Source organism: Egretta garzetta, unplaced genomic scaffold (assembly GCF_000687185.1).
Source record: "Egretta garzetta isolate BGI_Z169 unplaced genomic scaffold, ASM68718v1 scaffold323, whole genome shotgun sequence".
Lineage (NCBI taxonomy): Eukaryota > Metazoa > Chordata > Aves > Pelecaniformes > Ardeidae > Egretta > Egretta garzetta.
The window spans coordinates 2,802,370-2,818,273 of NW_009259435.1; the positions used below are offsets into that span (position 1 = coordinate 2,802,370).

Consider the following 15,904-nt stretch of genomic DNA (forward strand, 5'->3'; position numbering starts at 1 on the left):
AGGGCAGAGGGTCAGGCCCCCCGCCCGGGGGGGATTTAACAGCCGGGCAGAGGCGGTGCTGAGGGCCAGGGTTTGGGGGTGGGATGGCAGGGGTAGGGAAATGGTTGGGCTGGGGGAGCTTAAAGGGCTTTTCCAACCTAAAAGATTCTATGATTCTGATATATTATATGCCATGTAATGCACTGTAAAGCCATATCCCACATATACAACTGAAACCTAATGTCACTGATGGCAGTTTGCTCTCTCTGGATCTTTGCTCCTTTTTATTACTTGAAGACTTGTGTGGGTTTTTGTGTAAGACAACACTTATTTTGCTTATATCACTTGTAAAATAGAAGTACTGTTTCGATATTTAAGTTTCCGGTATCAGTCTCTGTTGTCTGTGATCTCTCTCTTAAACAGATCTCAGGATGAGTTTGTTATATCAGAGGAAAATCTGGATGAAAGTGAAGACGAGCCACCGTCAAACGAAGACAGCGATTCAGAGTTCTGTGCCCGCATATCCAGGCGACACCTCTCCAGGCCCATGAGGCAAAGCAGGAGGTTGCGAAGGAAAACAGTCAAGAAAAAATATTCTGAAGATGACGAAGATGAAGATTCTGAAGACAATTCAAGCAGAGAATCGGGTGAGTGTGAGTCTTAAATATACTAAATAGTCTGTATGGGAGAGAGAAGAGTAGAACTCTCATTTTCCTGTCAGGACTGACACTAACTTGTCTGGTGTCACCTTTGCTCCCTGTCTGTAAAGCAGTTTGCTGCTTGTTCTGCTGTGAATATTCTGCATTGAGTACTAGGTTCTTGGCATTTTAAGGAAATACATTTTAAAATGAATGCTCATGTTAGAATTCAAAAGGGCACCTTGGGGGACAGGTTTAGCTACTCTGGATCTTCCTGTTTGGAACAGGATTGCGAGGGAGGGAAAGAATGGAGGCAAAAATAATGCACTTCTTTATAGCTATGTGAAGACCTTTCAAATGCTTTGAAAAAGCTTCTGAAAGAAACATAGGCTCGAAAGCAAACTATAAAGCCTTGAATCCGTCTCTTCTACAATTATCCCTTTTGATCCTTAGTAGCTGAAGGCTCTTGCATCACAGGAGAACTTAAGAATTCACTTCTATTCTACTTGTCCTTCAGCCGGTTTGTTTTCTGTCTGCGCAGTCTCAAGTGTGAGGATAGTACCTACGCATCTTTCTCTGAAGACTGTCCTCCTTGTTTCTCCTTCACTTGAGACCCAGTCCTAGAAAGTACCAGATATACGACCACTTATTTTTACTTACTTCTATTTAAAGTTCTAAGTACACCGGAGCGTTAACTCACCGCAGCGTGTGTTACCTTTCCAGTGCTTTATCTGTCTCTCTAGAATGTGGATGATGAACGTGTTGGAGTAAGTTTCTTTGAAGTACTGGTTTCTGAAAGGAGGGTTTGTGCAGGGACAGATGAAGATAGCTATGTGCACTTAAAATAGTTGCTGCCTCCTTGTGCATCGTTGCACTAATTGTAAGCTCTTACCAGCGAAGATAGTGGCAGAAGTCTAAAGAGATTGCTCATCCGTTCTGTAACGCGCAGGAGCAACTGTTCCCTGGTGAACACATATCTGTGATAAAATCAGCTGATTCCAGTTTCATTTCTTGTCTGTCCAAGAGTGTAGTCCTAACTCTGTGTTCCTCTGTTTTAGCCCTGCCATTGTCCCTCAGGGTCCTGCCTTAACCCTGTTTTGAGCTAAGGAAACAAGGTGCCCTGCGAGTGGCTTTGTTTGCTGTCTCCAGAGATGGGTCGCCTTCTGCAGGGGGTTGTTCTTGCTGACTTGCTCCAATTCTTTCTCTAATATTTTAGGAAGTAAAGAGGATGCCGCTTTGGCCTGTGGCTCATGCCAATCACTAATGTAGGAGTAGTATGTGAGAGGTATAGAAACATACCTTGGGACAATCGTTTGGGCACAGCTCAGTGAAAAAAGCAGCTAACGTTGATTTAAGGCTATTTTCAGCTGATATAAACAAATTTAATTCCTAAAGGCACTAGCTGCAGTAGACCGGGGCAGAAAGAAGTGTGAATGACGGTAAGTTTCTTCTATACAGTTTTTGCTTTCAGCAAACTTAGGATGGCGTGAAACTGATTTTTGTTGTTGTTAATTTGAATTCTGTAACTCAGGTGTTACCTGGAATTTCATCTTGTCAGTGGTTTTGCGTTTACCTATTCTTAAAAGTGTTTGAGTAGAGTACAATTTATTTACATTTTAAAAACAGGAAGGGGCTTTGCAGTGTCAGTGGTAACGTGCATCAACAACTCTGATTTGGTAAGGTTGTTTCAATGGTCAGGAATTGTAGAGGAGGCATCTTTGGCACCAGTAGGGGTGAGGGAACAAAAACGCCGGAAGGAAACCTGTTCTGGAGGAGGCTGAGGGAGACAAGGAAAAGGTTTGTGAGAAGATTTTTAAAATGAAACAATTCTATGCTGGCAATGAAAGGGGGGACTGATGCATGAGCCTGGAACGGGTCAGGGTAACGAGGCGTGATGGTTGAGACTCTCCTGTGCTGGAAGAACGCATGGTTTTTATTGGCACTGGTCTAAAGGTTATCTAAATTGTACAGTTTTGCTTTAATGGAGTAACGCACGTCACTCTCTCCTTCTGTACAGAGAGTGGTGATTACACAGATTACAGTGATGACGATTACCTGGAAACTAGGAGGAGAAGATCAAGACGGAATCAGAAGAGACAAGTGAATTATAAGGAAGATTCAGAAAGTGATGGCTCACAGAAAAGTGTCCGATATGGGAAGGAGTTAAGAAGAGTTCATAAACGCAGACTCTCCACTTCAGATAGCGAAGGTAAAATAAACAGTCCACTCTTTGCAGGAGCTGGTATACGTCAGCGTTAGCATGAAGAGAAAACTGAATGTAATTCAGTGGTTTCGGAGAATCTTCTTTCCAGAGTTCCGTGATGTTTCTCAGAAACTGTTCCCTTCTGAAACAGCCCACTGGTACTTTGTGAAGCACCGTTACAGTCACTTCTCAAAGCCGTCATTGTCCCTAACCCCGGCTTCCAGGTCTGAATTTACTGTGTCTGGCACGGAGCGCTGGGATTCCAAAATGGGCAATAATGTAACTGTTCACCACTTTTCTGTTAATACATCACAAAGTTTCACCCCGTGAGTCTAAATTTAAAGAGTCTCTTGTGTACGAGGAAGGGTATTATTTCTGGTGCCCTGATTGTATTTGGGCTGGCAGTTAAGGCTCGTTCAGTCTCCGGTTTGAAGGAGCTGGGATAAGTACGGAGGAAGCCCGCTCTCGCTAACGACAGTCACACCGTGAGTGACTGGTGTGCGTTTGATGTAAAATCAGCTTTTACAAAAGCAACCACTGACTTTCGGGTGCTTTGCGTTCTGGGCGCCCAGTTTATGAGACCTTAGGTCTGGCTTTCAGAGACGCTGAGCGGTAACGGGGTGCAGTGGATGCCAGGCTTCCTCAGAAAATCAGCCGCGTTTGACAGGCCGAGCGCCTCTGATTTTGTAGGTAAGTTTTGGAAGTGCTGGCCTTAGTTTACAGAGTGTTAAAGGATCCTTTCTTAGATGAAGGGAAACAAGTATGTGCTGCAACCGTATAGGATCTCGGAAACTCGATCTTACACTTCAGTAGTCTGTCCTCAGAAGTCCGACGTATAGGCTCTCCGCTAAGAATCTGCTATATGGTGGCTGAGGTTTTTTTTGCTGCCTGCACTTGCGACTTTAAACAGTGTCTTTTCTGCCTGAAATCCCATTTCCTCAGGTATTTTTGGTACTGGGTTTTTTGCATATTAAAATCAGCACCGTTTAGTACCATTCCAGTACTCTCCCGCAGTTCCCACAGCGTGTTATAAAATACGTAACAACGTTACTGGAAATGTCATGATGTTGAAAATACAGGAACTCTGACAGAGTCTCCGGCTGCTCGAACCCATGTTAAATTATATCCTTTAAGCTGACAAGTCGCATGCATTTCTAATGGAAGTCACAAGGAGACATCAAATGGTGTTTGCCGGTTGATTTTGCAGCCTCCATCTTTTCTCACCTGAAGCCATCAAGGGTCAGCGTAAAGGCTGTCCATGGGTGGGCAATATCCCAGTTTGCCAGAAAAAAAAAAAAAAAAAAAAAGCCTTCCCATTAAAGAGCAGCAAACCTCAAGTGACATTTAGGCAGCGTTCATACGCTTTGGAAGAAGTTGTGTATAATTTGGGGGTGGCAGGGGTGTAGTACAGTGTGTGTGTGTGGGGGGGGTGTAGATCTTTTTATGATAGTGCAGCCGTTATTTGGGTTTTCAGTTTCTGGAAGGGTGTAAAAGAGGTGCTGTGAGATTAGGGATACAGTTCTGTGTTACCCCTGGCGTGCGGTTATCCCTTTTAGGGGGAATACACCTGCCTCCAAAGCCTCTGGTGGTACTCAGGTTGGAGAGGGAATATCAACAAATTGTCTTTGCTACTTGAACAGTTTGTTTAAAAAGCAAAAAGAATGCAAGCATTTTGACGTGGCTGGGGAACCTGGGGAAGGAGACGGAAAGATGTGTGGTGAGAGAGAGAGAGAGATGGTTTTTTAATGAGTGTGAAAGATGAAACATAAAAAGTGTAAATGTTCTGGTTGCACTCGGATTTGCTAATGGCTTTAAGTCTGCTGCTTGTTCCAGAGAGCTACACATCGAAGAACTCTGAAGATGACGAATCCACAAAGGAGTCGAAGCGATTGATTCGAAAACGCCGGCGAAGCACAGACGACTACTCTGAGGAAGAAGGAGAGGATGAGGAAGATGAAGGGAGGCCTGTCCGCAAACGGCTGAATCGAATCGAAACAGACGACGAAGATAACTGCGAAAACGCTAACGACGACGCAGAAAACCCTGCTCCTGCAAATAAGCTGCCAGCGCCACAGGCTCCTCAAGACACCACCAAGAAGCACTGCTACCGGATAGAAAGCGATGACGAAGATGACTTTGAAAAAAAAAAGAGCCCTTTGGACTACAGCCTGGTGGACTTGCCCTCCACCAACGGACAGAGCCCAGGTAAAACCATTGAGAACTTGATTGGCAAGCCGAGCGAGAAGAGCCAGGCCCCCAAGGACAGCACAGCCAGCGCCAGCCTGGCGCCCAACGGGACGGGGAGCGGGCAGGAAGCGGTAGGGCCAGAGGAAGATGAAGATGAACTTTTGAGAGTGACTGACCTTGTTGATTACGTCTGTAACAGTGAACAGTTATAAGACTTCCATTTTTGTGCTAATTTATTCCACGGTAGCTCATACCAGCGGGCCAGTTATTAAAAGCTGTTTTATTTTTCCTAGAAAATTCTCCACTACAGTATCACTTTTTAGAAGCAAGAATTTCACCAGTCCTGCAGTCTTTCTGTGAAGTGACCAGTTTTGAACTTTGAGGATGAATTGCTGTAAATTCCCTCTCTTACCCCCCCTTCTCCTTCCAAGTCCATGGTCCTGGGTAATTTCACTCACAAAAACCTTATAACAACAAGAGATTTGTATATTTTTGACTTTATATTTCCTGAGTGCATACAAATTTGTGGAAATGGGTGGCCTAAGAAAGCATTCCAAATCGGTCAGGGCCCAAACCGGAACTGGGGTGGGTTTGGCTCACGGGGTGGGGGTGGGGGGTGCAGAAGCACTTGTGCTTTAGCTTTTTCATATGAGATATATATTATATTTAAATGTTCACAACTTAGATTACAACTTAACAGACAGTTAAAAAGAAAATTAATGTCTGTACTGTCGCATTTTGTGAGTTGTAGGTTAACATACCATAGCTCATTTTAGTAATCACCTTCATGGAAGCAGTTTGATTTTAATACTGGAGGCAAACAGAATTATTAGAGGCCAAGAAGGTACCATAAACAAGAACTCTGCTATCCATTATGACTTGCAGACTTTCCTAATAAACATCCTTTAAAGTGTTTCTACAGTAAAGTGTACCGCAATGAAGTTTTTGACAGTCGAAACACGCTAGCCATGAGTTTATCAAGCTCTCTCGTGCATAGTTCATCAGACGGTCTCCGATGCACGGTGTCTAGTGGGAGGACGTAGCGGTGGGAAGTTAAGTCTGTAAGCTGGGTGGCATCTTGACGTGCTGCAGACTTTTACAGACAACAGAACCCTGCCCAGCCACTCGAGTTTCACCTTCTGTTGGAGTATTCTGAATGACAAGTGTTTGTACGAACGGCGTTGACCGCAGAATGAGAGTGCATCAGAGGATTGAGGGATTTTCAAATAAACCGCGACTGGTCCATTCATGTCCTTTAATATCTACTTCAAATTGAAGTAAACAAATGGAACAGTTTTCCTTTTGGAGGTTTTCTGTTTGGGGGTTGTGTGTGTTTTTGTTTTGATTTTACTTATCTGCCTGGATGTACTAGCAGGTTTTGAATGTAGTGTTGGCCTTTGGCCATTAGAATTTTCTTAAAATACATTTTAATAATTGTCATGTGACCAACTGATTTCAAGAAGGCAGTGTTTCTGAGAGAAAACGCTTGACTCCAAGACATCTCCATCATTTTTTTGAGTGGGCATGAAGGGATATGTGCTTTTAATCAAAAAAAAAAAAGACAACAACAACAAAAAAAAACCAAACCATGGGGCACATAAAGAGCAGAGCTGAAATTTGTTTTGGTTAGCATTCAGTTTTCTCTTTACTCTGAATTAAGACGCAGGCTGTAGCATTTGTACGTGTTGTAGCACACGGACAGCTCAAACAGATCTGCCAAACATTGAAATCCAAAAAGGTCGCATCTATTAATCCTTTTGCTCTGAGATTCGGACTTTTGACTGGTGTTTACGTCCATTGCTGGCAATGGATGCACCAGAACTGCTGCTGCCACCGAGGAGTGCGTTCTCCTTTCCTGCCCCACCTGACTCCCTTCCATTATATTGTATTTCCTAATCAGCCATCAAGCACTTCTGTTTTCTTGTTGTAAAACCGGCATTAGGCCTTTACTAAATACCTCTCTAGAAAACCTAGATCCCCAAATTACCTAACTTCTGGTCTTGAAAGTCTTGGTTTTGTTTCCTCACCTCTTTCTCCATGAGTTCGATCCGAACCACTCCATGACTCTCACTCATCTGGGTTCTAGCAGTGCACGTATCCTGCTGTAAAACTAGAATCGACAGACGCAGAGAGATGGAACTCGCTCGTCGTCTGCTGTGCTAAGCAAGCTCGTGATTTAAAAAAAAAAAAGAGAAATCACTCTCTTTTTAAGAGAGAGCTTAATTCCATTAAAGATTAAATATTTTTCCACCTTACTGATGTTAGCTATTGACAGTTTTCACCAGCAGATATTAAAACAGGGTAGCGAAAAGCCCACGGCAGTTTAGAATGAGCTCTTAGAAGCACACGTAGCATTTTAAGCTCCTCCAGTGTGGTTCTTTGCTTAGGTGATGCAGAAATGCCGTGTTTCTACATTTCTAATATACTTGTGTTTTCAAACAAGCAAGAACATCCAACTTCCATTTTTCAACGTTAGTAATTGCCGAGCATTTTACTAGTTGCAGTGCAAACTGTCCGATTGGCGTGCAGCAATGCTGTGCAACCGACAGTTTCTCATTTGTTCTGCCAGTGCCATAATCTTTTTTTTGCTGCCTGATGGAGCCTTTTCGTATCCGATCAGTGCCGTAGCGAACATTTCTTGCTTTGTCGAGTCAACCCCAAACGCTAAATATTTAGTGGGCAGGTAATTGTGAGTGTAGGAACGTACAAAAGCGTTACAACACCCAGTGTACGAACCGGGGAAAAAAACCTGAGCGATGTAAAAGCAGGGAAGACCAGGAAGCTGAACTGGAGCATTGGAGCTTACGTCGGGAGCGGCGGGAAAGAAAATGCGGAATGACAAGTTGTTACCAAGTTTTGCTTTCTATAGGTTGCTTTTCCAAAACAACTTTTCCGTCTTCTAAGAAATCACCTTTGGTACCTGAGACAGCTTCATCCCCCAGGATCCAGAGTTCCCCCTTAGACCAGTGGGAAGGTTGTGCAAGTAAAAACTGCAAAAAATGCCCTAGAAAGTCTTTATTATTTTTAAACTCTTATTTCTCTCATTTCTAAGGCTTCCTGCTTGATGGAAAATGTACAGTCTCCTGTTTGGAAGGATGACATTTTCTGACGTGAGGCCAGCTGACTGCCGCAGAGGGCTCGTGCTGTTCTAGTATGTATATGTGGTTCCAGAGTGGGAATGTCCTCATGGGGTCCTTACAATCTTGCGCTCTTCTGTCCCCATCGTGAGATCAGAAGTTAAATGTCTTTGAACAGTGATCTTCAGCTGTGGCCTTGGACTAACAGAAAGCTCAAACCATATGAGAAACAGAGTGAAAACTGGCCAGGGATCTTTTTAACAAAAATGGATTTAACAGTACAAGAACAAGCAGCTGTCAGCTGAACATACAAAGCATTTATTCAACAAACTCTTGTTTATTCCACCGAGGTTGTCGCTAAAAGTTTTCTTTTTTTTTTAACTGCAAGCGTTTCAGAGCATAACTGATTGGGAAGAAAGCAAATGGATTTCTATGTGCAGTTTAAGTAGCGTTGGTGAGGGGAAGAACCTATAAATCCAGGGGAGGAATGGACTTTTCTTGTGTCACCAAGATAAACGATGGCTGTTTGCTTTCTTGCATGCAGCTCGTGTGACTGTCAGCGACCTGAAGCGCACAGTAGGTCTGCTCTGTAATTAATGAACGGGGCGCGTTAACCTAACCGGAAGGGTGGTGGAATTAAGAACTCGGTTTCACCGCGGTTGCTGGCTTCTAGTTAGTGAGTCGTCTGAACCTGAGCATATTCTTGATTTAAAAATGGAAAATGACCTCACCAAACTCCCCCAAAAAAACCCTTAGTGTTGAAATCTTGTGGGAAGATCAGTGCTGAACAATCAACTCTTTGATAGTTTGACTTTGTGCATGTTCAATTACATTATAAAATTACTACATCTTCCTGTTTTGTTTTTTTTTTTAATTAAAAGATTGCTCTGTTCTAACAGCATTTGAGAGAAACAGAGACGCTTTTTTCCTAAACTGCTCATTCCTGAAGTCCATCACCTTCCAGTTTCCCGTGCATTGAAGTGTCTTGGTTACTCTTTGCATAGTGGGAGCTAACGACTTAGTCGGACTCGTTTTCTCTTCAGTTCTGTTTTCTAATTGCTGTGTCCGAACGCTTGATGAGAGTACCGTACTCAAAGAACCTCAAGGGGAAAAAAACTGTATGTTCACGGAAGAAAAACTGTGCAGTAGTGGTACACTTGTTCTGATTTGTCTTCACATATCATTTGAACTACATCGGTATCCAGATGCTGCAACTGTTTAATAATTTTAATAGTTCGTTGTCAGGGTGTCCATTTTATACCTCTGTGTTCAGGTGCTTGTAACTTGGTTTTCATTGCTCTTCAACAGGAAGGCCTGGTCTGAACGTTCAAATAATTGTTTCAAATTCCGTATTTTTTACCTACTTCTTTTATGAAAAGTAAACGAGGAATTTTTACGGCACCTGCTTTTTTTTAATTCACTTTGTACACAGTAATTTAAATAAATTATGGCAGTAATGCTAGCCCCCGGAACTGGTCTGACCAAGAGATTTGTATCCTCTAGTTCAAAATGGCAACATATAGGCCTTGAAAATCAATGTTGGTATATGTGCAGTGACTACTATTCACAGGCTTGTAATATGGATGTAACGTGCAGTGCGCACCCTAGATATGTATTTACACTTGACATATGCTTCTGATTCACTGGGTATATAAAATCCTTAAATATTTAAATATATATATATATATATAAGATCAAATATCTTCAACCAAAACAGTTGCTTTCTGAAAAAAATTATGTTGAATATGGTGGGGGAAAACTCCAGCAATTCACGCGAAGGAGCACAATTCTGCAATTCCTTAAGTGTTTAAAACTTCTACAGAAGCTTTTAGGATGTTGTTTGAGGTAAGGATTTGCAGGATCAAGCCCACGTTTCCTAGTAGTCTTTTCTTCCTCCCCTTCCCTAACAGCTGGGGTAGGGACTGTATCTCACTTAAAATGTTGGAAGGCAGAAAATAAAGAAGTCCAACAGAAACGATCCTTATTTTTTTCCAGTATATACTGACGTAAGAAAAATTCTGTATGACTAATTTTTGGTGCTTTACCAGTTGAGTACCCAATCTGAGACCTAGCGGAGAGCTCTGGCTTCAGAAATATTTGTCAATTGAAAATTATTTCTGAAGCTGGACACCCAGCAGTTGGGGTATCGACGATTACTAGTCACTTCTGAAAACGCGCATTGCTTACCAAGCTCTTATTTTAGATTAGGTGTAACTAATGGAGATAGTTCCAAACAGCAAAAACATGTGCTCGGGAATCGATTGTCCCAGCGCTTCAGAGTAATTTAACTTATTTTGTATATTGCAAAAGATGTATATTGCTTAGTATGACACTTAAAAAAAAGATTGTGTACAGCTTCTGGGGGAAAGAATAGAACACTCTAAGTAGATAAGTTTTTATAATTGAATATGTGGTGTAAAGGCTCCAGATTTAACTGCAATTAAAAGGAAGTCCTACAACTTGGGTTTTTGACTATCATTTTGTAAATGCTGGCACCCCATGCCTGAGCTGAGAAACAGGAGAGGGGACAGCATAGCAGTTCGAGGGGACACGTGCTTAATGAGGGCAGGTGTGTCTGCGAATATATCTACTATTGCTACATATAACCCCAAAGGTTACTAACGAGAACTGAACGTTAGAGTCGCTCTATGCGTTCAGTTGGTTTACTTTGTGCACTTTGCAGCACTTTGTGTATAGTCAGTCTCACTGGTTCCCCAGGTGCAGACAGAGTCGCTTTCTCCTGCTGTTTGAATGCTCTTTCAAATAACAGCAGGAGATGGGGAATGGATGGAGGGAAGTGGAACGGAAAAATGTGTATGCAAACCCATGCCATTTGCAAGACGGGTCTTGGACAGGCCTAAAAACTTCTGACTTGCCCTTTACAGACTGTATTTCCAATGGAAGGTCTCCATTTAGGAGAGTCATCCCGATACCCTCCTTTTCTCATCCTGACCTTCAAAGTAACAGGCAAATCTACCTGAGGTCTCCTTCCTTGAGGGAACTGGTAACGTTCCATCAGAGCGACGTGGATGTGGATAAGATTAGGATCAGTCCATAGAGTATTACGACAACATTTGCCTCTGGGGACATCGGTCGGAGTCCGCACAGTTTGCTTTGTTGTTTGTTCTTACTGTGTCCCACACAACTAAAATTAGATTAGTCTGTCAGAACTTGACTTAAATGATTCTACAGGGATAAAGTCCTTCTCCTAAAACATACGATAGGCCTAGTTACCAGTGCACCATTTGTTAGCTAGAGCAGTTAAAAGTCCTTAATAGATACTAATCTGCTACTCGAGTTAGTGGTAGACAAGGAAATCAAATCATAAAGCTATAAGCCTTGTTTGGTTTTCCATTTCATACTCGTTATATGGACTCTAAATTCTTGTACAGTATCTTCTTCCTATGCTATGTTCATTGAAATGGTACTCCTCCCCCTAACTTGCATTAAAATGATTTGTGGTTAATGCGGTCGCTAGTTCCTACCTGTGATTCACAGCCCTCCCGCGGCAGCCAGGAGATGGTTTGTGACCGATTCGAAAGCGTAACGTCGCCGTTCTCGGTATGCACGACTGTCCTCGCGTAGGCACAGATCCTGTGTATTAGACAAACATCGGGTATATTCGTCGTCCCAGGTAACACGGAGCAGGTTACTTGCTAGCAGAACGGTTGTCCTCCAATATTCTGTGAGAAACAGATCAAACCTGCCAGATAGGTCTCTTGAAATTTAAGATGCACTTACATGAAATACAGTTTTGTCTTACTCGTGTGCTGTTTATACGTTGGCAAAAAAAAAAAGCCTTGAGTTCCTTAAAAACTGTCTCATTCACAGTCGGCCTCATTTTTGTTTTCTTTCTCTAAAGAGTTAACACGGTCAAGTTCCACAAGCTGAGCTCTTTATGTAGAGTTTAACCCTTGCGTTTCTTGAGTCCTGAACCTTGGTTTTTCAATCTCTCTTCAATCATGACTTGCTACAAAATCGAAGGGAAAGGACGGAGGGGACACACACCGTGTGTGTGTGAGGGGGGGGGGGCTGGGGGGGAGATAAGTTGAAAAAACTGGAAGTGTTACATTCTTGTTGCACATAAACTGGGTGGTGCTTTCACCGTTTTCCCCCCGACCCCCCCTGGAATATCACGTGCATGCAAAACACGACGCATTAAAACTTTTTTAAATGGAAGTCATGGTGGCCTCAGTGCTCAAAGGGTTAACTGCAGTTTATTAACAGCTAATGTTTCTAGATTTGCAGTACACAACTGTTTAAATACTGTATTCCTTGTAAATGAAGTAAAAAAAAAAATAATGTTAAGGCTGGTGCCAATATTTTTGTTAATGAACTGTTCAGCGTTGTCTCTCACTACAGTCTGGTCAGAACTCTTTGTGTATAAGCTGGGCCTGAAGCCATTTTATAGCTTGTAGGCCTAATTGTGTAACTTTTCTTTCATAATGTTTTTGTTATAATATCTACTGTCATTTCTTTCATATAAATATGACATGTAAATTGTCATAATAAAAAAAAATTGAAATAACTTGATGTACAAAGTATAATGTGTATTGAAGAATCAAGTGCTTTTTAATGGCCGTCACATGTGCACATACAGGAGGGATTTCTTTCTTACTTTTAAAATAAGCAGAGTAACGGCTGCTGTTGTCTTTCCAGTCCGTGATGGTGACACTGTCTGCCATGGGAATGGAGAACTGGTGTTTTCTGTTGATTTTGCTACAGCAGCTCAACGGACAAGAGTTTTTCTTTCTTTCACCAGCTCTGGCTGACAGTGGGGGAGACCTGACGGATTTATTTTTGCAGTGGCAATGATTTTCTGCGTGTGTTCCATCTTCTACACAATTTTTATATCTAATTTCATAGCGATGTTGCGGTCACTTGACAAAAAACAGTAGCTTGAATGGGGTTGGGTGCTCGCCTTATGCTACAACACCCACTTCGTTTGCTGTTGGAGTTGTACAATTGCTGAATTAGTGGTGAATTCTCATAGCTAGGGAGACAATCAGCCAGGTCGTTAGGAATATTTGTTTGCAAGGGTTGTACCTGCAGCTGGCACCGTACCCAGCTGGGTGGTTCCAGCATATATCTGTGAGGTTTCCACGTGGTGCTAACGAGAGAGGAGCGAGGTTCATTTATTGAGGCTGAGACGTGTGAAACCATTAGACTGCAGCCTGCAGAGAAGCACTGAAGATGAAGCTGTTCGGGCACGTAGCTGTGGCAACGGGCATCGATGATGTTTTAGGACTTTAACAGGAGAAAGTCTGGGAGCGAGAAGTGAATCGAAGGAAAGGGTGATTTCTCTCCATATTGAGTCCTTGAAGCCTGTCAATCTTTTTTTTTTTTTCCCCTTTGAGTGCGTCTGTGGTTATAGTCAAGCTACTGTGTGTTCCTGTAGCGATGAGAAACTGCTGTGAAATCCATCCTCCTGCTGCAAGTGAATGCCAAAATTTTACATTTGCATTTTTGATGGACTCTTGGTGTTTTAACTCTGAACTGGCCCCCTTACAGCAGGCGGTGCCCCGTAGTCAGTGGAGAGAAACAGGCAGTCAGTCCTACCGTCTGTCCTAAGATGACTTAATCACTCTGGGAAGGTACCTGCTTCTCTCCGTTGCCTCTAAACACAGCCCGGGTTGAGTAAATCACTCCTGGACATCCAATGCTTGGTTGTTGTCGTGGGTGTGGATCATAACTCACTTTTTAAAGCTCTTACAGCTGAGGAAAACAGCTTTCAAATAGAGCCATTCTGTTTCGTTCGTGAACTTACAGGGAATGTCTGTCTACCCACTCTGAACTTCTGTTAGATTCTAGGCTCAGTACTGGGCTATGAAGCATCTGGATCTTGTCAACAGATTTCTCCTCCTCCCTAAAGCCTCGGCCTCAAAACTGATTTCTCAGCCTGGGCTTAGTCCACCCTTTTCCCTCTCTTCTTTTGGATGAGTGGTAACGTGACACCAGCCAAGACTCGTGTTTGTGTGCAGGAGGAGAAATGAACTCTGCATTGCTCCACTGCAATGGTTGAATTCAACTTCAACCATTGAGAAATTTTAATTCAAACCAATCTAAAGGAGTTGTCCTGTGATTTCCAGTTCACTACAGAGGTGGTGAGGGGTCTTCATGGCTGATACGGGCAGCCATGTTAGATAACAGGGGATGGACACGAGCGGGAATATCGATTTATAACCGCTAAGCACAGTGAACGGGTGTTTCCACGTATTTGCATCTCTCCCCACCAGCTGCTGCAGTCTCATCTGTATTCACGGAGGAATCATAGGGTTTTGGTTCCAAATGAGCACTTGTCTTGGCGTGGCAAACTTGAGGATGGTTGAGAAACTTCCTTTTCCTCATCTCCCATTGCCTCTGTCAGGTTTTGGTTATTTTTCAAGCTATTCCAGCATCACTTCATTGTAAGTTGCTTTGACTTTGGTCAAGGTGGTTATTTGTATGAATAATAATTATTTGCATAATTAGAATCCAAAATGGGTAGGCGTGGCTGAGGAGCTTTCCAAAGCATTTTAGAAAGCTCAGCCTAAAAGAACCACATTATGTTCTTGTTCCCCCTGGTTTCCTCACATTTTCTTTTTCCAGAATGCGCTGCTTTGGCTCTTTGCTATCCAAAACTGTAATTAGGAGAAGCGTGGAGAAGGGAAGGGAAGGATGAAGACCTAACTCTGTTAATAATCCATTTGTGTTTGGGAGAACCAGGGTTTGCACACAGGTAGGTAAGTGACTCCTTAAAAGTAAATTCAAACTGATGAAAGGGAACGTGTTACCCACGTTGTGCTGGTGTAATCCCCTGTTTCTTACTGCAGTGTCTCATGTCACAAGAGAAACTTGCTGCAGAAACGGTGTAAAACCAGGGGAAGAAGCGGGACCAGCAGCCGTCCTGTTGTTGTAATCCGCTCTCCCAAGACCACCCCCAGCTTCCCGATGGCAGCTCACCAGGTACGTACCGTAGGAGCATTGGGCTCCTGATCCCAAGTTCATCACTGCTGAGGGAAGTCAACTGGATAGCCTTTAAGCAACTCCAGTACTTCGGACTTTCTTTTTCTTCTTCATGTGCCTCTACCAGGCACTGAGTGCTGGCCTAAAATTCCCTTTCCAGCATGTGATGATGTGAAAACCCGCTGCGTTTGCTTTTCCCTTTGTCACCTGCCCAACAGAGACCTACAGGCCAAAATACGGACGCAGCTTGCTCACTAGCTCCCACGGGGCAGCAGTCAGTGATGACCTCAGTGCTCCTCTTTGCTTTTCTTTTCCAGATAATAAAAATATCACTCAAAACCTGCTGGAGACAGATGCTCATGCAACACAGATCGCATCGCTCTGGAGAGGGAAACTCGCCCTCAGAACACACGACATTTGGGGGTGAAACGCTGTCCCCTCCCCTGTGGGTCGATCATAGAATCGCTTTGGTTGGAAAAGACCTTTAAGATCATCGAGTCCAACCATTAACCTAACTCTGCCATCCCACCACTAAACCCTGTCCCTAAGCACCTCATCTATCCTTCTTTTAAATCCCTCCAGGGATGGGGACTCGTCCCTTTCCCTGGGCAGCCCATTCCAGAGCCTGACAACCCTTTCTGTGAAGAAATTTTTCCTAATGTCCAACCTAAACCTGCCCTGGCACAACTTCAGACCATTCCCCCTCGTCCTATCATCTGTTACCAGGGAGAAGAGGCCGACCCCCGCCGCGCTACAGCCTCCTCTCAGGGAGTTGTAGAAAGGAGGGGGGGATGATGAGGGAGAAATCACTTGAGGGCGAACGACAGCCTGCGGCGGTGCCCTCTGGTGCCGCACGGCCCCAGCGGTTCGGACTC

General features: G+C 43.4%; 1 protein-coding gene across 2 annotated transcripts in view; it reads left to right on the plus strand.

Moving 5' to 3' along the window:
• RSF1 (remodeling and spacing factor 1) overlaps positions 1 to 6,567 on the plus strand; it is a 37,813-nt gene extending 31,246 nt beyond the window's left edge. For both annotated transcript variants that reach the window (XM_035892675.1, XM_035892674.1), the window contains exons 13-15: positions 403 to 626; positions 2,635 to 2,826; positions 4,654 to 6,567. In XM_035892675.1, coding sequence (XP_035748568.1) covers positions 403 to 626; positions 2,635 to 2,826; positions 4,654 to 5,219 — 982 coding nt within the window. In that variant the 3' untranslated portion in view covers positions 5,220 to 6,567. The remainder of the gene's footprint in view (positions 1 to 402; positions 627 to 2,634; positions 2,827 to 4,653) is intronic.
• The last annotated feature ends 9,337 nt before the right edge of the window (positions 6,568 to 15,904 follow it).